The sequence below is a fragment of the Chiloscyllium plagiosum genome, unplaced genomic scaffold, assembly GCF_037043375.1.
Source record: "Chiloscyllium plagiosum isolate Xiang-an unplaced genomic scaffold, Cpla_swu_hap1 HiC_scaffold_4, whole genome shotgun sequence".
Taxonomy (NCBI): Eukaryota; Metazoa; Chordata; class Chondrichthyes; order Orectolobiformes; family Hemiscylliidae; genus Chiloscyllium; species Chiloscyllium plagiosum.
The window spans coordinates 10,148,332-10,170,849 of record NW_028270142.1 but is presented as its reverse complement, the minus strand read 5'-3'; the positions used below and the strand labels follow the sequence as shown (position 1 = coordinate 10,170,849).

The window sequence follows — 22,518 nt, the reverse complement described above, 5'->3', positions numbered from 1 at the left end:
AGTGACTGGGGACATAGACTCAGAAGGACATTTTCAATGTCTGCCTAAACCTATCTACTGTCAGCAAAAAGAAATCTCGATAGCTATCGTTCTATTTGAAAGGCATAATGAAATAGCGTGCTCAGTACTTTTTGTTAATAGAAGGAATGACATTACAAACAGCTCTTTGTATTTTTCTTTCAGCCCTTCACTCACAATGGCTCACAGAAATCTAACAGGGGGCTGCAATGTGAACTGTGCGTGCAGAACCCATGAGTATGAGCCTGTCTGTGGATCAGATGGGATCACGTACTTCAGTCCATGCTTGGCTGGTTGCTCAAATGTTGTCAATGAAAGCACAGGGGTGAGTAACTGCTACCACACAGCTGTGAATGTCAAAATAACATTCCTGTGTAGCTGTCTGACACCCACAGTGAGGATGCATTGGGGGTGAGTTTGATTTTACGCATGAGTGTAAAATTGGAGACTTTAATTTCCGTTGAAGTCAATGAAGATAAAATCAACGTTAATGTCACTAAGTATCACTAAACTATTAAAATAAAATTTGAGGAAGCGTCTAAGCCATTCACTCAATAAATACAGAGTTCAGGACATTGCTATAATAAAAGGCAGGTGGAGTACTTTCAATATTAATCTCTGTAACACAAAAGTGAAAACAATGCTGCAGGATGTAATTGCAGCTCCAACTTTGACTTTTTTAAGAAAGGTGAGGGAGAGAAACCACAACTTTAAAGAAGTATTTTTTCTAACATTTCCTGTAAGAAATCTTGGGGGATTTATGATTAAAAAGGGCAATTTGTGTGTAAAGGAGGGATAATTATAATGTAGTGTAAAAGGATAACGACTAATGGAGAATAAACAATACCTGAAGTAGTGAAATAGTGGATGTCCTTCCAGTAATTTAACTTTTCTTCCATATATTAATAAGTTCCTGCTATTTTCTTAAGGAATTGTTTTATTGACATGTCTGTGTTTAGTAGGAAAATGATTGAATTATGTTACAGAACAGCTGCATAGGAGTGGTACCACTTTGTGCAGTAGCTGTCTCAAGAATTCCTGCAGTGACTGAAAGAAGACAAATTAAGTTAAAAGAGTGCTCCTCTTCCTGAGTCTCAAATATGTTTTTACAGATGAAGAACTACACTGACTGTGCCTGTGTTCAAAGCCGGCAGGTGATAACGCCCCCTACGGTCGGTCAGAGAAATCAGCTCCGATTGGTCATTGTGAAAACTTATTTGAATGAAAATGGCTATGCTGTGTCTGGCAAGTGTGAACGGACGTGCAACACACTGATCCCTTTCCTGATATTCCTTTTCATCGTCACGCTCATCACAGCTTGTGCACAACCATCAGTAATCATAGTAACACTCAGGTAAGATCCTGTAACCATTAGACTGAAGTCAACTAGGCATGCAAATGCAAAAGATTGTATCAGAGTTGTTGTGGACCAGATGAAACCCCCTCAAAATATTTTAAGAAAGGAGCCTAGACCCTAACCTTTTCAAGGCAAATGTAAAGTGCCATGTCCCAGATATAATCCAATCGGTCAAACTACTCGACATTAAGCAAAACACAGTCTATTTAAACACTGTCTTAAAATATAACCAAAGAAAGAGGAACTTAGAATAACTTCAATCTATTGGAAAACTTAACAAAATAATAGATACAGTAACCGTTACTAACTAACTGCTCCAGTATTGTAACATCCCATAAACACAACCTTTGGCAAAACAGCAAATTCAGATTTTGTCACACGTTCCATCCAGCAGCCTAGGAAGAGAACCCTCAGCTTTAGGCTGTAATCGAGAGAGGGAAAAATAGCTTCCACTTCTTCAAGGCCACAACAGCAACTGATTAAAGCTGACTAAACATCCTTGATCTGTGAGAGCTTGACCACACCCATTCAGGCTGCTTCTATTATAGAGTCATAGAGATGTACAGCATGGAAACAGACCCTTCGGTCCAACCCGTTCATGCTGACCAGATATCCCAACCCAATCTAGTTCAGCCTGCCAGCACCCGGCCCATATCCCTCCAAACACTTCCTATTCATATACCCATCCAAATGCCTCTTAAATGTTGCAATTGTACCAGCCTCCACCACTTCCTGTGGCAGCTCATTCCATACACATACCACCCTCTATGTGAAAAGGTTGCCCTCTTTTATATCTTTCCCCTCTCACCCTAAACCTATGCCCTCGAGGTCTGGACTCCCCCACTCCAGAGAAAAGACTTTGCCTGTTTATCCTATCCATGCCCCTCATAATTTTGTAAACTTCTATAAGGTCACCCCTCAGCCTCCGACGCTCCAGGGAAAGCAGCCCCAGCCTGTTCAGCATCTCCCTGTAGCTCAGATCCTCCAACCCTGACAACATCCTTGTAAATCTTTTCTGAACCCTTTCAAGTTTCACAACATCTTTCCGATAGGAAGGAGACCAGAATTGCATGCAATATTCCAACAGTGGCCTAACCAATGTCCTGTACAGCTGCAACATGACCTCCCAACTCCTGTACTCAATACTCTGACCAATAAAGGAAAGCATACCAAACGCCTTCTTCACTATCCTATCTACCTGCGACTCCACTTTCAAGGAGCTATGAACCTGCACTCCAAGGTCTCTTTGTTCAGCAACACTCCCTCGGACCTTACCATTAAATGTACAAGTCCTGCTAAGATTTGCTTTCCCAAAATGCAGCACCTTGCATTTATCTGAATTAAACTCCATCTATCACTTCTCAGCCCATTGGCCCATCTGGTCAAGATCCTGTTGTAATCTGAGGTAACCCTCTTCGCTGCCCACTACACCTCCAATTTTGGTGTCATCTGCAAACTTACTAACTGTACCTCTTATGCTCACATCCAAATCATTTATGTAAATCACAAAACGCACTGATCCTTGTGGCACTCCACTGGTCACAGGCCTCCAGTCTGAAAAACAACCCTCCACCACCACGTTCTGTCTTGAGAGGATTCTGAGAGATAAGACGTAAGTGCATTTGGAAAGGCAGGGTTTGATTAGGAGTAGTCAGCATGCTTTGTGCGTGGGAGATCATGCCTCACAAACTCGTTCGAGTGCTTTGATGAAGTGACCAGGATGGTTGGCGAGGGCAGGTTGGTAGATGTAGTCTGTATGGATCTCAGTTCAGCCTTTGATAAGGTCAGCTGCTCTGGAAGGTTAGACTGAGGTGCCCTTCTCAACACCGATGTCAGAGAGTGATGGAGACGTACAGCATGGAAACAAACCCTTTGGTCCCACTCGATCCAGATCTCCCTGACCCCAATCCAGTGCCGTTTGCCAGCACCAGTGGTGATGCTCGTTGGAGAGTGGTGAGGCGTTCGGACAGTCTGCTCAGGGACCTGCCGACACGATCCAGCTTCTCTCCCTATCCCACGGGGGGGGGGGGGGGGGGGAAGGGTCTCGAGGTAATGTCTCGTGCCAACCTCTCCCTGATGGACTGCTGGTCCAAAGGTGCTTTGCTTTACGAGGGACCGGGTGATACGGAACGGTCCGAATACTCAACAAGGGGGGGGGGGCCAGTCCCATCCCACGCAACACCAGGGAGACGGATTGAACCTCAGTACGTGGTGACACTTGTTGTTTGCGTATCCAGGGGCGCACACCAAGGTGCATCCCTCATTCAGAGCTTTTTTTATGGGACTTGAGCTGGGTAGCCTGTTCCTAATTGCCCCCTGAGAAGATGAGGGTGAGCTGCCTTCTTGAATCGCTCCAGTCTCCTTGCTGTGGGATGTCCCACAATGCCGGAGGGAGGGAATTCCAGAATTCTGACCCAGCCACCGTGTGGGAATGGCGTCACATTTCCAAGTCTGGGTGGGGAGTGGCTTGGAGGGGAACTTGCAGAGGGATTGGCTGGTGTTCTCAAATACCCGCTAATTTGTTCCAATTTCTAAAAAAAACCCAAGGCTCACAAGCTGTTTACTCTGTGGTTTTGGTAGCCTGCTCAGTGCCTCTGCTTTACAACCTCTCTTCCAAGAAAAAGGACAAAATAACCTCTTAAAGCCACAGCATCATCACAGAGTATACTCATCAACACATTTCATTAATGATGTCCTGGTGAAGGTTTTGGTGTAGGTCAAGTGATGTAAAGTTGATTTAATCCTTTCTGTCACATGAATCAATCAGCATCCGTTTAGGCATCTCCTGAGGTAAACTTTCCAAGCTGCCTTTGAAATGGAATGACCACACCATGTGTGTCTCTCTCTGTCCAGATCGATCACATCTCCCTGTACCTGCTGCTGACAATACTGTCGTGAAGCAAGAACTTAAGAACAAGTGCACTATTGTGTACCACTCAATGTATCCATGGTGATTGCTGTCACTGACAATTTCATTCTTAATTCTTTATAAGAAGTCAATGATTGGCCAGGACTTAGGCATTTCCCATTCCTCCTTGTCTAACAGTAAGCTGACTATAATCTACATGCCATTGCTTCTTCAGTGGTTATCATGGAGACCCTCACATCACCACCTTCATTGGGAAAGGCTGGCTGAATCGAGGGCCAGTCAGGATATTAATTGATTATTGGTGGATCTATCCTGGGATCCCTAGCTTAAGAGTTGCCAGTCAGTCAGACACTGTCAGTTCCTTGAAGCCATTAGTACCACCAGGAGAGCGGTAGTATCAGGTGACAATGTGATATCCTACTGCTGACTGAATACCAGTGGAAATGGATTGTGGTCCTTATGTTGGCAATAATTCCTCACTAAAAGAGCTTCAATTGGCGTCAGGGCAAGATGTCCATCCATGAGCCTTCCCACTAGGGACTAAAAGGTTGGTGAGAAACAAGAAGGTTGGGTCCCTAGTGTATAACCTCTGACACAACTGAATGCTGTCCCATCTCCAAAACCTGCCTCAGGAAAGGTATTAAATTCCACCTGTAATGGCTGGTTTGTTATATACATGAATGATACCGATGAAAATGTAGGGGAATGTTAAGGAAATTTGCAGACGACACCAAGCTTGGTAGAGTGATTAGTAGTGAAGAAGATGGTTGTAGGTGACAGGAGCATATCGATGGGTTGGTCAAATGGGCAGACCAGTGGTAGATGGTATTTGACTGTGTTAGGTGCGAGGTGATGGACTTTGGAAGAAGAACAGGGTGGATGAATGTTTAATGAATGGCAGGACAAAGGGTAGGTTAGAGGAGCAGGGGGGTCTTGGGGTAATTATTCATAGATCCCTGAAGTTGGCAGACAACCTGAATAGAATGGTTAAGAAGGCATATGGAACACTTGCTTTTGTCAGTAGTGGCTCATGGTATAAGAGCACGGTGTTAATGTTGGGGTTATAGTGGTGTTGGTCAGATGGCGGACTATCCTTCACGAGGTTGTACATGAGCCATGCGTACCTGCAATTGTGATTAGATGAGGATTCCCAGAGTATGCTCCAGTGAATACCCATCAAGGTTTGTACCAATGTACCAGACTGCTTTTTGGGGTAACATCAACCTGCGCCCTTTTTCCAGTGGACCAGGAGAAGTGACCCACTTGGGTTGCAGAGTTAACAAAACCAGGTAACACCAATTGGACGATAAAGTGAGGGCGATCAAAGGAAGATACACCCAGATAGAGAAGGAAGGTTTGGTGGTCATCTTTGGTGTGAGAAAGCTTCAGCAGTACCTTTATGGACATAAATTTGTAATAATAACAGACCATAAGCCCCTGCTAGGGTTACTTAAAGAGGACAGGGCCGTGCCGCCCATAGCTTCAGGTAGAATCCAGCAGTTGGCTCTTATTCTGATTTTGTACAATTACAAGTTGGAACACCATCTGAGAGGCCAAGTGACAAATTGCCTTGAGCCGCCTCCCATTGGTGGATACACCACCGGTGATACTGCCACTGGATGAATCCATTCTGGTTTTATACTCTCTGGGGGAGACATCCTTCTGGTCACCGCTGACAATATCAGACTTTGGATGCAGAAAGATCCAATCCGGGCAAAACTGAAACAGCTGGTGGTGATGAGGGAAACTGAAGGGTCATCACAACTCTGGACCCGGAGAGACCAGATCACAGTAGAGGACGGCATATTATTATGAGGAGCAGGATTGTCCCAAGTAAAGGCCAGATATTGGCTGAACTCCACCAGGGTCATCCAGGGGTTTTCAGAATGAAGATGTTGGTGAGAAGTAATGTCTGGTGGCTAGGATTGGATGCAGACGTAGCCACATTGGTAGGGCTGTGCCCAGACAGCCAAAAAGGATAAAAACTGCCTCCAGCAGCTCCATCACATTCGTGGGAATGGCCAGGTAAACCCTAGACTTGGTTAGACATCAACCATGTCGGTCCTTTCATGGGCTCCATGTTCTTAGTCATTGTGGATGCCCACTCAAAGTGGCTGGATGTACACCGAGTTCATTCGTCAAACACAGGGACAACGTTAGAAAAACTACACACGACCTTTGCAATACACGGGCTCCTGGAAGTGTTGATCACAGATAACAGGCCATTGTTTTCCAGCAGGGTTTTTGAGTATTTCCTAAAGTCGAAAGGTATTCAATATATAAGGACAGCTCCACACTATCCATCATCCAATAGTCTGGCAGAAAGAGCAGCCTAAACTTTGAAGGCAGGCTTGAAGAAACAGCCTACAGCTTTATTAGATACCAAACCGTCCCAGTTCCTATTTGATAAAAGGACCACCCCACATGCAGCTACAGGGACGGCTCCAGCAGAGTTGCTAATGGGGAGAAGACTCCACACCAGGTTAAATCTGATCTTCCTGGAACTGGGAGTGAGGGTGAAATGGCATCAGGACTGACAATGCCACAGACAATACTCTGCCAAGCAAGGGAGACAGTTTACTTCATGGGATAAAGTTTAGTGTAGGAATCATGGGAATGGCCCTGCATGGGTAAGAAACATGGTCAACACAAGAATGGGTTCGGTGACACACAAACTTAGGGTAGATGCGATAGTCCTGAACAAACACGTGGAACAAATGAAAGCTGCAAACTCTCAAACAGTGAGGGAACAAAATGTGCCCGGCTCCTTGACAGCCTTTCGGACTGGTCTGGAACTTGTGGGTTCTCCCTCACTGTAAAGCATTGGAAATACTTCTAAATCTGAGATTGACACGGCAGATAGCGCAGACTCGATGCCTTTGCCGCCTGAAGATGAGAGTGAATTTCTCCCAATATGCTCCAAGTGCAAGAGGTGGGCTACTGTGCATTAAACACCACCTGTATCAGAAGCAGTGTTGGAGGACCCTGACCCTGTGCTAAAACACCCCAGGAGGAGCTACAAACAAGACCAGCCAGTGAACCTCATAGAGTATGGGTTCCCTGATTGGGGCTGTTGGCCTGTTCCTATCAGGGAGCCCTGGCTGACAGATATAAACAGGAATGTCGGAGGTTCAGTTCACTCTGAGAGCTGGCTCTGAGGGAACCGGATCAGTGTCAAGGACTCTCCACTTCTAAATAAAAGGTGCCTTGTGATGGGATCTTGACCTCTGTGGAATTATTTCAATAACCAAATAAGATTTAACTGGGTAAGTTGGGTGTGGAGGTCTCCCATTACCTCCATGAGCAATAATGCTCCTTTTGGGGAAAAATGGAGGATTGTTTCCTCGTGGGGAGTGAGGGGCCTGATGGGCCAATGTTTCCTGCAGTGAGACATTGGAAAGAACTGAGGATGATGAAAGTGGATGGAGAAACAGTTAGTACTGCTGCATGAGCAGCAGAGATGGTTATGTATCCTCAGTGAGTGAGGAGGAAGTGCAGAGGGCAGGCAGGGTTAGAACTTTGAAACGATGAGGTGGGTGGGAGTTGTTGAGTGGACATAATACCTACATTAGTCAGAGCTGTAGTTCATGCACGTTGGTGAAAGGTGTTTGTAGAGTGAGAGGTAGCCTTGTGGTCTCTGGTCAGACTGCATTTGGAATAGTATGAGCAGTTTCAGGTCATATCTAAGGAGCAATATGCTGATATTGGAGGGAGTCAGGATTAGAGTGGTGCTGGAAAAGCACAGCAGGTCAGGCAGCATCCGCGGAACAGGAAAATTGAGTTTTGGGGAAAAGCGCTTCATCAGGAATGATGAAGGGCTTTTGCCTGAAATGTCAATTTTCCCACTCCTCAGATGTTGCCTGACGTGCTGAGCTTTTCCAGCACCACTCTAATCTTGACTCTAATCTTCAGCATCTGCAGTACCCACCTCCGCCTACCTGATGATGGAGGGGGTCCAGAAGAGGTTTACAAGAATGATCCTGGGGATGAAGGGCTTGTCATATGAGGAACAGTTGAGGAGTTTGGGTCTGCACTCGATGGAGTTTAGGAGGATGAGGGGGAGATCTGATTGAAACTTTTATAGAATACTGAGAGGCCTGGTTAGACTGGACATGGAGAAGATGTTTCCACCAGTAGGAGAGACGCAATGCCTCAGGGCACAGCCTCAGGGTGAAGGGACGACCTTTTAGAACTGAGATGAGGAAGAATTTCTTCAGCCAGAGGGTGGTGAATCTGTGGAACCCATTGCCACAGAAGGCTGTGGGGACCAAGTCATTGAATGTATTTGAGACAGAGGTAGATAGGTTCTTGATTAGTAAGGGGATCAAGGGTTATGGGGCAGGCAGAAGAATGGGATTGAGAAACATATCAGTCATGATTGAATGGTGGAGCTGACTGGATGGGTAGAATGGCCTCTGCTCCTATATCTTATGGTCTTTGGGCCTGAGTATGAGGTAACGGAGAGAAACACAGAAGATCCTTGATCTTTCTTCCCACGCTGCTGAGCATTCTGATTCCCCTTGGGCAACGGCAAGGACCTCAACTTTGGTTTGTGCCATGGCTGGTTTGATCTGAAGGTGTGACTTTTCTGTGGAGATCCATGGGAAACAAGACTCTGTCTTCTCTTCGTCTCTGGCACCTCCAGCTCCCTGTCCTGGAGAGTGCGCTTGGGGATGACTGTCAAACAGCGCAGTGTGAGGGGCAGTTTCTGGCTCAGTGTCTGACCCTGGATATAGTGGGCACTGAGGCCCAGAGGTACCTGTGTGAAGACTGAAACATCCCACCAATGGTCAGTACCTCTGTGGAATCTCTTGAGAAAGGCGGCCAATATAGCCCAGTTATTGCTGATGAGGTGAAAGCAGAAGATTATGTGAACAAGATTATTCAGAGCCACGGTGGACCACGCAAGATAAACCTCACTCAACAAAACATTCCAACAGAAAATGGGAAAACTGCACCCAGTCTTCGTGGAATGGACAATCTTTCAGGATAATAAAAACCGAAAGAACTGCGGATGCTGCAAATCAGAAACACAAACAAAAATCGCTGGAGAAGCTCAGCAGGTCTGGTAGCATCTGTGGAGAGAAAACAGAGTGAATGTTTCAGATCCAGTGACCCTTAGAACCATGAATGACTCCAATATGCCCATTTACCTTTCCTTTAAAATGACTGTCTTTTTTACTCTCAACTTAACCTGCAACTGAATTATGAAACAATTTAACTAAATAAGCAATAAAATCCAAATCAGAAATGAAGACAAGTTGCTGGAAAAGCTCAGCAGGTCTGGCAGCAGAGAGAAATGTGGAGAGAAATAAGAGGGAACGTTTCAGGTCCAGTGACTCTTCCTCGGGACCCTCAATGTTCTGAGGAAGGGTCATTCAACCCAAAACATTAACTCTAATTCCTCTGCACGGAATGTGCCAGATCTCTTCCAGCAATTTCTGGTTTCTTAATTATGTAAGCATAGCAAAAGCAAACAAAGCCATGGGAATCTCATGTTGAGGAGGCAAAAAGCTTTGTCACTATTAACAGCACAGAGGCACAAGCTTAAAAAAAAGTGATTGAGGTAGCTGACATATAACACGCTTACGAGTTCCTGAATTTTCCACAGTTTCCAGATGCAGCATAGTGACTGCAAGCAGAAGTTATTTGGTATGTGACATTACTAACAGCTGAGAAAGAAGTTGTTTTGGCTCTCCAGTGACATTCACAAATCTTGCTTGTCTTGATTCCACCTGAACACCTCTATTATGAAATTACAGCAAGTTATTTATTACCTCCCGATATCAGCTGGAAGTGAGAATTCTCAACATGCTTGGTCGTCCAGTTGGTCACATGCTGGTTACGTTACTGAATGAGTAATCTTGAGAATGTGAATTCAGATCCCACAATGGCAATTTGATGTTCTGAATTTAGTTCAGAAAATATAGAAATAAGCAGCTGTTATCAGTTTAAAAAAGAGAGACCACGGACGAGTCAGACTGCTGTAAAAACCCAACTGATTCATTTGTGCTCTTCTGGGAAGGCATTTTCTCATCTTTGTCCGATCTGACCTCCATGTGATGCCAGACACACCAATGTGACTCTTTCCAGACATCACAACAGACTCAGTTGGGACATAACTGCTGTGAAATAATCAGGAGAAAGTGAGGACTGCAGATGCTGGAGATCAGAGTCAAAGTGTGGTGCTGGAAAAGCGCAGCCAATCAGGCAGTATCCAAGGAGCAGGAGAATCGACGTTTCAAGCGTGAGCTCTTAATCAGGAATCGTGAAACAATGTCCATCAGGCCATCGAGAAGTGGTTTTCACAGAAAGAGTCTGAAACTGAGAACGGACATTTTAAAAAATACTATTTTGAATATCTTTCATTTGACCTAAAGTCATAGAGATGTATAGCACAGAAATCGACCCTTCAGTCCAACTTGTCCATGCCGACCAGACATCCCAACCTAATCCAGTCCCATTTGCCAGCACTTGGCCCATATCCCTCCAAACCCTTCCTATCCATATACCCATCCAAACGCCTTTTAAATGTTGTAATTGTACCAGCCTCCACTACATCCTCTGGCAGCTCATTCCATACATGCACCACCATCTGCATGAAAAAGTTGCTCCTTGGGTCTCTTTTATATCTTTCCCCTTTGATCCTTAACCAATGCCCTCTAGTTGTGGAATCCCACACCCCAGGGAAGAGACTTTGTCTATTTACCCTATCCATGCCCCTCATGATTTTATAAACCTCTATAAAGTCACCCCTCAGCCTCCGATGCTCCAGGGAAAACAGACCCCAGCCTATTCAGCCTCTCCCTATAGCTCAAATCCTCCAACCCTAGCAACATCCTTGTAAATCTTTCTGAACCCTTTCAAGTTTCACAACATTCTTCCAATAGGAAGGAGATTTGAATTGCGTACAATATTCCAAAAGTGGCCTAACAAATGTCCTGTACAGCTGCAACATGACCTCCCAACTCCTGTACTCAATACTCTGACCAATAAAGGAAAGCATACCAAACACCTTCTTCACTATCCTATCTATCTGTGACTCCACTTTCAAGGAGCTATGAACCTGCACTCCAAGGTCTCTTTGTTCAGCAACACTCCCTAGGACCTTACCATTAAGTGTATAAGTCCTGCTAAGATTTGCTTTCTCAAAATGCAGAACCTCGCCTTTATCTAAATTAAACTCCATCTGCCACTTCTCAGCCACGGGCCACGAAGCACTGTAAAATACCAGGGGTTCAGTTAGTTCAGTTGGCTGGACAACTGGTGAACGATGCAGAGTAATGCCAACCATGTGAGTTCAGTTCCTACACGAGCCAACGTTACCAGCAAGGACTCACCATCTCAACCTTTCCCCTCGCCTGAGATATGGTGACCTTCAGGTTAAACCACCTCCAGTTAGCATGCACTCACACTCTCTCTCTCTCTCTCTCACACACACTCAATATGGTCTGGGATGACTATGGTGACTGTATTACTTGTACAAGTGTTGTGATGCCCATTTCAAGCATGTGATTTTTAGGTGTCTAATTTGCTATGTACTGCTTGCCACATTACAATCTGAAACTAGGATACACGCCTCAGGAATCAATGTTTGAACACATTTGCGTAAGTTTTCAGTGAGAAAGGACATAACTAAATCATGTGTTTTCCTGTTTATGCATACAGGGCAATGCATCTCATTGCAGCCCTGGGGTTATCTAGCTTTTGATAAGTGACACTTTTACAAAAATCTATTTTGCCCATACATCTGTCTGCCTCTACTTTTGACATGTCCACGACATTAGCAACACACTGTTCCTTGTTCTGTTTTTCCAGTGAGAGAATTAAATCACTGATGAAGCACTGCCCAAGGAGGGAGGAAATATTCCCTCCCCATCCCTTCCTCAGCTGTAGAACAGAGAACATGGAGAGCTAGGAGTAAGCCATTGACATTTCTTTATGGCTGGAAATTGCAGGAAAGGAATGAAATTTTAAAAAGTGAAGAAATATGTGGTGTGTAATTTATAATGGCATTTGCAGGCTGGACGTTAGCCCCACAATGTGGCATCCTGTGGGAACATGAGGATTCAAAACAGGGCTTAGAAAATCAGATCTCTGTGCCTTCAACACACGTTTCATTCTTCATGATGTAGTAGCACAAACTAAATTAAATACTTTCCTGTTTTAGGTCTGTAGAAGATCAAGAGAGACCTTTTGCTCTGGGAATGCAATTTGTTCTGTTACGAACCCTTGGTAAGTGACTAGTTTATTGTATTCCTGTCATATTCCCCACCATCCAAGCCCTAGATATTGTGACAATCCCACACTATATTCAGAAAGTTAAAATCCCCTACAATTACAGCTGTATTATTCTTACAAATATCTGCGATGTCCTTACATATTTGCTTCTCGGTTTCCTGTTGACTTATTGTGGGGTCTATTGTATAATCCCATTAAATCGATCATCCCCTTCTTATTTCTGAGTTCCACATGTAGTTTCACTGAGCGATCCCTCAGAACTGTCCTCTCTAGGTACAGCTGTAATGCTTTCCTTACACATCCCCTTCCTCTATTGCACCTTCTTCTATCTTTCCAACAGCATCTAACCCTGGAACTCAGGTAACTCAAAGGAGGAAGGCCGAGGGGAGGGATTTGTAGAAAGAATGACATGCATGTTTTCACCATCTGCAGCTTGTAAATCGTGTGTGTATGTACCACTGTGTGTACGTGCACGTGTGTGTATATGTGTGCGCGCATGCATGCATGTGTGTGTCTGGCTGTGTGTGTGTGTGCACACGTGTATGTGTCTGCATCTGTGTGTATGTGTGTGCATGTGTATGCATGTGTGTGTGTGCATGTGGACGTGTGTATATGTGTGTACACGCATGTGTGTGTGAATATATGAATGTGTGTGTGTGTGTGTATACGCATTTGGGGCCGGGTCAGTGGGATGTGAGAAGGAGGATGAGTATATCATCACCTTTGATGGTTTCAGCTCTGCCACTGTCTCAGTGATGAGAGTTCCAGTGCTTTCAAGCAGTATCTGCTCCATTGGGTAGAGGATATGCACTCACGCCTGTCCCTTCCCTGTTAGATGCTGCTTTCTCCAGCTGTTCATCGCCTCATCTTTCAAGAGAAAGGCAAGTATAGTAGGAAGTGTTGTGTGATGTTATCATTGAAGAGCTGACTGCATGCGCAGTCTGTCAGCTGTGGGTGTGAGACTTACAGCAGTGCTTATTGTGAGGTGAAGCTATGAAGTTTAGGTATGAATTGTGATTGATAATGGTTATTGAAAGTGAGTGAACGGAACTCCTGGTGCTGTTAATGGCGTTGGAAGATGCATTCGCTTTCGACACTACAACTAGGTCTTCAGAATTACGCTTATGACAGGAACCACAACCACTTTCTGCTTCTGTAAAGTTTCTGTGGGAGGCTTTTTGGTCCCTTACAGGTAGAGAACCTCTGTTCCTGTCACTTGCAACCAGGACATCACCATCATGGTTTTGAACAGGCTTCCTCCCTCATGGTGACAAAGTTCAGTGTTTCTTTGGCTGCAACCAGTTCCAGAATTTTCTCCAGTCAGATTGTAGCTATATTTTAAGAGCTCCAGCCTGTGTGGTGGTTGTGTGCACATGCGTGTGCCCTTTTTTGAGTTACACAGTCATTGAAAAGAGTGTTGGCTCGATGGAACAGTCATGTAATCCAGCAAATGGCATGATGTTTGTGTTTTTGAGCAGAACATAATTGTGGCCAAGGCTTTTATAATCCGACAAGCTGCTGAGTGAAAGAAACTACAGATACGTATTAGCCGTGAGTTTGGGCACCACAATTATGCCACCAACTGTCAACACCTTGTATTGCACCCTATGAATAGAAGTTTTACTTGTTTCATTCCGGAGTATTGGTGACTCTGTTCTGGCCTAGCTGTGGTTGATTTGGAGAGGGTGGTGGTATACCAGTGATGCCGCAGGCCTAGTAATCCAGAACCTCACGCTCTAGGGGTCAAATCTCTCCGTGGAAAAATGTGATGCTTGAATTCAATAAAAATCCAAAATAGGCAATTAATCTAGTGGCAACTACAAGGGGTCCTTGACTTTTGAACATGATCCCATACACTGGTGTAGTTCTAATGACCTGAAATGCAAGCATTTCCTGTACTTACTTAGCACCGTGCATGGCAACATTATACACTTTTCACTGCACTTGAGTACCTGTGACAATAAAATCTAAATCTAGATCTTATGAACAGCTCCTTTATATTGTACATTGTGTTCCAATTTACACATGGATTGATTCATGCATTGACTCCAGAACAGCCTCGGTCATTGATTGATGTAAATAGTCATCTGGGTAACTAATGCCCTGTCATGAAGAAAATCTGTCATCCTTACTTGGTCTGGTCTACATGTGACTCCAGGCCAGTATTAATGTGGCTGACTGACTATTTGTTTCTAAATTCCTCCATGGGCCAGGGATATTGCAGGCTGGGCCAGGCGTCTATTTCCTATCCCTGTTTTTCGCCTGAACTGACTGGTGTTCTTGAGCCATTTCAGAGGGCAGTTAGGAGTCAGCAACATTGCCGTTAGTCTGGAGTCACACTTAGGGATGGGTAATAAATGCAGGCCTAGCCAGTGGCACTTACATCCCCCTCAATTAATGAAGAAAATGTGCTGGCTGGTCACCTTCTTGAGCCATTACGGTCTTTATAGTGAAGTACTCTACAATACCTGGTACCTGGGATGGCCCAGGTCTTGACCCAGTGAAGATGTGTGAACAGTGCTGTGTGACTTGGACGACAGCTTACAGTGTACAATGTCCTATACATCTGCTGGCCTTGTCTCTCTGGGTGGTGAAGGTCCCAGGGAGGTGCTGTCGAGGAAGCCTTGAGGAGTTGTTGTAGTGTAGATTACACACATTGAAGCCAGACTGTGGAAGGAGCAAATGTTTGAGGTGGTGGATCAGGAAATCCCAATTCAATGTTTTAGGGCTGAGTTGATAGCCATCCAGCAATAAGCAACATCTTCCTTAATGCTACATTTGACACAAAAGCATGGAGAGTTTTACTCCTTCTTTTCACAATGGCATGGTGACTCAGTGGTTAGCATCGTTGCTTTAAAGTGCCAGGGACCTGGGGTTGAATTCCACCTGCAGGTGACTGTGTGGAGTTTGCACATTCTCTGTGGGTTTCCTCTGGGTGCTCTGGTTTCCTCACATAGTCCAAAGTTGCGCAAGTTAGATGGATTGGCTGTGGGAAATGCAGGATTATGGGGATAGGGTGAGGGTAAGTCTGAGTGCGATGTTCTTCAGAGGTTCAGTGCAGACGTGATGGGCTGAATGGCCTTTCTTTGCACTGTCGGGAATCTATGATTATTTGTGGAAGAATCGCTTTGAGCGGAGTAGTCAGCAGTTGTTTCTCTGAAGCTACAGCTGCTTATATGGCTTTAATGTCACATTCTGTGCAATTTTAGGTATGGCTTCCAGCTTCTTTAACTGAAGTTTGCATTTAATTATCCTAAAGTGCGATCAAGAATTACACATACACCAAAAAGTAAAGCTTTGAAAGTTTAGATGTTTGGACCGCAGTCAAATGTGTAGCAATTTTTTAAAAAAGTTTTAAAGTTTTAGAAGATAGATACAGCTTGGAATTCAGACTGTAGAGTTGCTGACTACAGAAGCAGCAAGCCCTCCAAGTGGAGAGGGCAGTATCTACAGGAAGGAGAAAGACAACTGAGCAGTATAGTATAAAGACAACAATCTCTCCCTCAATGTCAGCAAAATGTAGAAGCTGGTCATTGACTTCAGGAAGTGGAGTGGAGGACATGCCCCTGTATGTATGAATGGGGCTGAGGCGGAGATGGTCGAGAGCATCTAGTTCCTGGGAGTGATGATCACCAACAATCTGTCTTGATCCATTCACATTGGTGATATAGTCAAGAAACACACCAGCGTCTCCACTTCCTCAGGAGGCTAAGGAAATTCAGCATGTTGACAAAGATGCACCATAGAAAGCATCCTATCCAGACCAATCACAATGTGGTATGGCAACTGCTCTGTCCAAGATCACAAGAAATTACAGAGAGTTGTGAACACAGCCCAGTCCATCATACAAACCAGCCTTCCATCCATTGGCTCCATCTATACTTCCTGCCACCACTGGAAAGCAGCCACCACAATCAAAGACCCCTCCCACCCTGGTTATAGTGTCTTCCACCCTCTTCAGTCAGGCAGAAGATACAAAAGTTTGAAAACATGTACCATCAGATTCAAGAACAGCTTCTTCCCCGCTGTTATCAGACTAATGAACGCATCTCTCATATATGAGAGTTGATCTTTCTCTGCGCCTTCTCTGTAACACTATATTCTGCATTCTGTTCTATTACCCTGATGTACTTATGTAGGGTCTGATCAGCCTGGATAGCATGCAAAGCAATACTTTTCGCTGTATCTCGGTACATGGGACAATAATAAATTAAATCAGATCAAATTGAATGCAGCTCCTCGGGCACCCCAAGAAGCAGCTCATACTGAGAAGGGTAATATCACAGATGGTGGCTTTTTAGCCAGTGTCAGATTGAGGGACAATGTGTCCTGATTTCTGCTGCGTTGTTGTTTTCTCTGTCTCTTCCTGCTGCAGCTGCTACAGCTTAGATGTTGGATGTCAGGAAACAGGAAACCAGGGTTGACAGAAAGGAGGGTGGTTTGAAATGTACCAGCTGTAATTTGCCACAGATGGCAGGCTGAGGATGAGCTGGGAGATGAGAAGGGTAATAAAACTATCAGATTGTCATCTTCGATGTTCTCAATGATACTGTTGATGTCAAGCAATCACACAGTTTCAACAACTGTATTGGAACACAAGCATCATGGCAATGTGAGTAAGCATAGGACTCAAACAATGTGTATATGTTTGTGATATTGTAGCTTTGCAAATAGTGCTGTGGATAAATTCCAAGATACCTGCCTCATCAGAACATCTAATTGTGCTACATGACATGGAATGACATGTAAACCACAGCAGCATCACTCACTTCTGTATTCCCGATGGAAGATTCCACCAATATTGCACAAGGCCACTTTAAAATTGTCAGCACTCATAATAATAAATAAATAATAATTATGTCAGTAAATTATTTCATAGCAAGGAATTGTTCTGCATTTCACAAAGTAAATTATTGGGAGTTTTGTGAAGAGTGATTCCACCCCCTTTAAATTCAGTGAAATGGCATCCTGTTGGTTTCTGCACAGGTCGCATGCAGTTTGTCAGTGGACAGTGCTCCTGTTACAGATATCCCCTGCTATCCAAAAGTAGAGCATTTCTCTGAAACCTTTCGTAAACCAAAATGGCATAAAGCGAAGAAGCTTTAACTTATATGGAAAACTTTCGCCCAATCTCGTAAAAGCGAAAAGCCTCTTCGGATTTCTTTCGGTTTGCGAAAACAGGTGTGTAAAAGTGAAGTGGCGTAAAGTGAACTTTTGGAAAACAGGGGATACTTGTACATAAGTTTTGTCTAATGATATTCATCCAAACAGTCCAAGTTAGACTCTAAACTCCTTTGTGACTTGGGTATCGTCCAACTTTTCTGCCATTAATTATTTTTAAAAAATTTGTTAAATATCTTGTTGTTAAGTTGTTAAACACACAACTTTCCTAATTGGAACATAACCTCTTCTGTGCCTTCCAGCTTACATTCCGACTCCAATCTACTTCGGGGCTGTGATCGATACGACCTGCATGCTTTGGCAACAGGAGTGTGGTGTGATTGGCTCCTGCTGGGAATATGACGTCACGTCATTTAGGTTTGTCTACTTTGGACTGGCAGCTGGTCTCAAGTTTGTCGGCTTTATTTTCATCTTTGTAGCCTGGTACTCAATCAAGCATAAAGAAGACCACTTGCAAAGGTGGCGACGTACAGCCTCACCCATAAGCACTGTCAGTGAGCTGATCAGTAACCCAGGGACCCAGCACAACTATGCACAGACTCAGTCATGTCCTACCTTTCAAACAAGGGCTGAAGACAATGAATATCGAACTGATTTTGGACCAGTCCAGCGGGTAGCACAGACATTTCCTGGGACACTCCAGGAGGCAGGAAATTTCAAAGCCAAGAACACACTGGATGACATTACAGTTCAATATTGATTGAATTCAAACTTGAGCCACCTTGGGCGTTAAGTTGTCAAACACAAATACTGATGGTGGTTTTGAACTTTAGTTCTTTGACAAAAAAAAAACACCCTTTGGGAAGTTTCTCCAGGTAAGCCACAGAACCTGTGCCTTTTTTTTAAGTTTGAAATGGTGACATACACCAACCAGATAAACCAACCACAGTAGGCTGAAGGGCCAGATACCTCAACAAAATTAAGAGTCTCAGATACCTTGTATCTTTTTAATCTTACGGAGTGATCATTTGCACTCATGCTCTGAGTCAATTTTATGTCGGTTTTTGGAGGAATAAGGAACAGAGACAATTGGTGAACATGGAGGGAAGTTAAAATAGAATCAGTGTAAGTGAGACATTTTTGTTTCGAGAAGCTTCCACATAATTTTTGATTAAATGCTATTCTGATCTGTTCGAGGTGATGTGTTAGAAATCTTTGTTTGTTCAAACTGTCAGTTATTGCAGCTTCCACTGGGAATATGGTGCTGGGGCATAAACTTCCATTACGGTGAACAGGTCATATCAGAAACTATCTGCCTGTCAACTCCACCGTGATTCCATAAGTTGTGACCAGTGTTATTCGATTGGCGTGTTGAAAACCTACCACAATTCCTGACTTGGGCCTAATAAATTGTGCGCAATAACCATTTTTAATGCGATTATTTAAAATCCTGAGGAATATTTTGCAAGACGTCATATTGTAAAACCTTGTAAAGATAAAACAGAAGATGCTAGCAATTGAAAAGAAATTCAGAGTTTGATAGTCTTGTCCTGTGTTCGCAATATTTTCTGTTTTCGTTTTCGATATTTGTAATGTTGACATGTCTAGTGCCTTTGCAGGGTGGGCAAGAAGTTAAATGCCAAGTCTTACCAGTTTTCTCCCTTTGGGAGTTCAGTAGATGGTGGCATAATGACCCACTTCTGAGAAGGAGGACCTGCACTCACATTAAGACGTTAATGTTATAAACTCTAGCACTCGGGTGGCAACAGTTGGTACAGCCAGGAAAACCCGACAGTGAAAACCTTTAGAAATGGTTGAGTAAAATAAAAGAAAAATTTTTAAACCTTGCAGATGAAACATAAAAACAAAGAATATTGCGAATAAATAGCAAATTTATCTGCATTGAAAAATAAGGAAGAGGCACAAATCTTTCAGGTATGAGTTTTCACTTGTTCTTGAAAACTATCTTTTGAATCCTGGCCTGTTTTGCATTTTGAATATCTTTCTGTATTTTACAGAAGTGGATATTGTGTTTTCTATGGGAAACCAGCTAGTTACTTCCTGTGGAACAAGATAAAAGATGCTAACTATAAAGCTAAATAAAAATGGGTGCAGACTATTAAGCTGTGGCTAAGGTTACTCTGCTTTACCCACGTGTGTAACCCAGCTCATTGACGTCAACCTGATGTGAGACTTAGTTAAGCACAAAAGGAAAGCCTGGATCAAACATTTCTGGGCTGTTTCAAGTAGATTTCTGTTTCAAGTCAGACAGGTCAGCTTGGGAAGCACATCGGGTGCAGTCATCTTTATAAAGGAGGGACCCTGCTCATGTTTAATTTCACAAGGAGGAAGGGCTCCATATAAGGGAGTGAAATGAAGAAAGCACCATGGAGGTTGTGATTAATTTTTTCAGCAGGGATTCTTCGAAGGGATGTTTCCTGGACATCCCGCTAAATTGGACAGCAGGATGGCATTGGCATTTGTGTGACATTTGTCGCAACAGAGAGGCTTGCTTGATGGATACCTGATAAAAGTGTCAAAGGAGGAAAATGTCAGATCAGTCAGACATTGCTGGGGTGGATCTATCTAAATGAATCACCATCATTTGAGGAGATTCGGGTATTTTAGCAGTAGGTGGGGAGTTGGGCCTCTACATTCTCTTCTTGCCATACAGGCAATACGTGAGAGCCACGTACCTCACTGATCCAATACTTGCATCTTTTTAATTCATTGGGAATTCTGAACCTCGTGTGGTAAAAGATAAGAATTGGGACAAAATGGCATATGCAGCCTCCTGAAAGTACTCCAGTGATTGGCCTGCCTCCTTGGAAATAGATTGCTTGCTCCTCTCGCTGATCCATTTCTGTGAAACCTGGGAATTGGTAGGAATGGGCTTGGATTCTGGAACTCTACGTTTTCCTTCCCCTCCAACCCCATAATTCTCTGCTCACTCCTGAGTGTCTCATTCTAGCGTAAAGATGGCTGCAATTTCTAGAACTTTGGGAGTGGTGGCCAAGGCATAGACCTGGACTCCCAAAGGTAGAGAAAATGTAAATGTTTGGGGACAGTCTGCCCTGGGATTGATACATGAGATTTCTAGCCTCTAGACTGGTTAGGCACTGCAGTTCCCAGTCATTGTTTGAGGTTGATGTGGTGCTGTATGGTCATTGAGTGCAGCAGTTGTCAGCTTCACACAAACCCAGAAACTAACCCTGAAACCTGTCTGGGTGTAAGTCTGGGGTGCTATAAATCTCTGGGTGTACAATATCTACATAACTGCTAAGGCTATACCCTGTGCGTTTTCAGAGGTGGTGGGATGAATGTTGCTACAGATTTATTTTCCAACCTGGAATGACTGACCAACTGGGTGTTCCCCACTGGGAAGGAGCTGGGAAGTAACCTCATTCATAGAATCATAAAGAAGTACAGGATGGAAACAGATTCATCGTGCTGACCAGATAGCCCAACCTAATCTCGTCCCATTTGCCAGCCCTTGGCCCATATCCCTCTAAACTCTTCCTGTTCATATACCCGTCCAGATGCCTTTTAAATGTTGTAATTGTACCAGCCTCCACCACTTCCTCTGGCAGCTCATTCCATACACGTACCACCCTCTGTGTGAAAATGTTGCCCCTTAGGTCTCTTTTAATTCTTTCCCCGATCACCTTCAACCTATGCCCTCTAGTTTTGGACTCTCCCACTCTGGGAGTAAGACCTTGTCTATTTACCCTATCCATGCACCTCATGATTTTATAAACCTCTATAAGGTCACCCCTGAGCCTCCGACACTCCAGGGAAAATAGCCCCTGCCTATTCAGTCAGCCTCTTCCTATAGCTCAACGTCCTTGCAAGTCTTTTCTGTGACCTTCCAACAACATCCTTCCAGTAGAAAGGCAACCAGAATTGTTGGCCTCACCTGCACAGCCACAGCATGACCTCCCAACTCCTGTACTCAAATGTTCCATTTATTCTGGTGAGCAGCTGACACATGTTGCATCTCCACATGTATCTTTTTAAAAGATACATTTCAGGGCACTGGTCAGGACGGTGCTGCCAGGATGGTGTGTTGGTATGAGTTTGGTGGAGTGGGTAGAAGGATGTGGGGAAGCAGTATGGTCATGTGAGGGAGGGAGTCTTGCTCCAGCAGGCTCCCTGGAAAATTCTTTTTGATTTTGTGTTTTCAGACTCACCGTTAGTCACTGAAGGAAGTGGAACAGAGCAATGCTGTTGTGCTTTAGGATGCTAATTTCCCACAGGGACTCAAAAACAGATTATGGTCCCTTCATTTATGTCTAATTTAGAGGCCTGAAAAATACCAGGTTTAAGGCCAAAATAGCTCAGTTTGACTGGGGATTTAAAGGCTCCTGGTTCTGTCCAAAGTTTCAGGATTCAGTCTGGTTGTTTAAGGGTCTTGTGGCACAGTGGCAGTGTCCAAATATCTGGGCCAGAAGTACCAGGTTCAAGTCACACATAAGGACATCGTGGCTATGGAGGTATATCAAAATTCATCCAAACAGATGGATTTAAAATAAAATCAGGTCAGACTTTGTTCCCTGAAATCGCTTCATTTCCATCCCATGTCTTGAATAAATACTGGGTGGTGACAGAGCCACATTACCGATGAACTCTCCACTATATTTTTACAGTGAGCATTAACAGGTTTGAAGTATTTTTTCCAGCTAAAGTGAATGGCATTTACTTTGACTTCTTAAAAAACGTTTATGATTTGTTGACTTGAGCAATGCACCAGTTCATTTTAATATAATTTACACAGCAGCATTGTGTGTTTGCCATCAAATAAGGAAATGGTTTGCCATGAATTATGACACAAAGTCATCTTTCTTTAAACACAAAATGCGAGATCAGAATTTTATTAACTCATATATATTTTAAGAAATGGAAAATCACAAGG

The 22,518-nt window shown here is 43.9% G+C and overlaps 1 protein-coding gene across 2 annotated transcripts in view; it reads left to right on the top strand.

The window, feature by feature from the left end:
- Positions 1-22,313, top strand: part of LOC122549421 (solute carrier organic anion transporter family member 5A1) — a 186,059-nt gene extending 163,746 nt beyond the window's left edge. For both annotated transcript variants that reach the window (XM_043689228.2, XM_043689227.2), the window contains 4 exons: positions 184-343; positions 1,131-1,372; positions 12,415-12,479; positions 17,909-22,313. In XM_043689228.2, coding sequence (XP_043545163.2) covers positions 184-343; positions 1,131-1,372; positions 12,415-12,479; positions 17,909-18,366 — 925 coding nt within the window. In that variant the 3' untranslated portion in view covers positions 18,367-22,313. The remainder of the gene's footprint in view (positions 1-183; positions 344-1,130; positions 1,373-12,414; positions 12,480-17,908) is intronic.
- The last annotated feature ends 205 nt before the right edge of the window (positions 22,314-22,518 follow it).